This window comes from Meleagris gallopavo, unplaced genomic scaffold (genome assembly GCF_000146605.3).
Source record: "Meleagris gallopavo isolate NT-WF06-2002-E0010 breed Aviagen turkey brand Nicholas breeding stock unplaced genomic scaffold, Turkey_5.1 ChrUn_random_7180001922183, whole genome shotgun sequence".
NCBI lineage: Eukaryota > Metazoa > Chordata > Aves > Galliformes > Phasianidae > Meleagris > Meleagris gallopavo.
The window spans coordinates 1-833 of NW_011184874.1; the positions used below are offsets into that span (position 1 = coordinate 1).

At 62.5% G+C, this 833-nt stretch overlaps 1 protein-coding gene across 1 annotated transcript; it reads right to left on the reverse strand.

Annotated features, from left to right (window-relative positions):
* Positions 1–3: 3 nt before the first annotated feature.
* LOC100303705 (glucagon receptor) lies at positions 4–708 on the reverse strand (the record flags this gene model as incomplete). The annotated part of the gene is given in 4 exon segments (XM_019611398.1): positions 4–92; positions 205–274; positions 351–411; positions 549–708. Coding segments are annotated over 4 exon segments (380 nt in total), but the record flags the coding sequence as incomplete, so codon positions are not given.
* Between the last annotated feature and the right edge of the window lie 125 nt (positions 709–833).

Genomic DNA, 833 nt, shown 5'->3' on the forward strand with positions numbered 1-833 from the left:
CACCGCAGCTTGTAGTCGGCGTAGCCCTTCTGGTTGGCGCGCAGCTTGGCCAGGATCACCTTGAGGATCCGCATGAAGATCAGCAGGTTGATCTGGGGCGACAGTGCGGGGCATCCCATGGAGCAGGGGCCCATCCCCTCCCCTTCACCCCAACCCCAGCTGGGGGCTGCCCCAGCTTCCAGCACTGTCACGGGGGTTTCCTACCATGGAGGCGAGCAGGATGGGGATGCGGATGATCCACCAGTAGGCCATGTTCTCGTTCAGTGCCCAGCACCTGTCCACGAGACACAGAAGCGGTGTGGTTGCGTGGTGCTGGGGTGCAGGACGAGGCCCCCCAAACAGCCACTCACTCTGCATTCTCTTTCAGGTACTTGGCGGCCATCCAGGGCACCACAAACACCACGGGGGTCCCTGCAAGTCACACAGCACACCCTGTAAAACCAAGCACCCGCCTGAGCTGAGAAACCGGCCCCAGGCTGGGGACACTGTGGGGCAGCAGTGGGGCACAGGAACGGTCCCGTGCCACCATGCACCCGGGTGGCTCCTACCCCAGCCCAGATACAGGTACAGCCGGTAGTAATTCTTCTCAGAGAAGACTGCGCCGATCAGCAGCTTGTAGAGGTAGACAGCCTCCACCAGGAACCAGTAGTGGTTGGCCAGGATGCAGTACTGCATCAGCACCTGTGCTGCACGACAGCCCAGTGCTGCCTGTCACAGAGAGATGGTGTTGGGCTGGGGGCTCGTCCATAGGGTGCCCCAAGAGCTCACCCTCCGCACGCAAGGATGCCCCAAGAGCTCAGCCAGGGTGTGCACGGAGGCACCAAGGCCTCCCC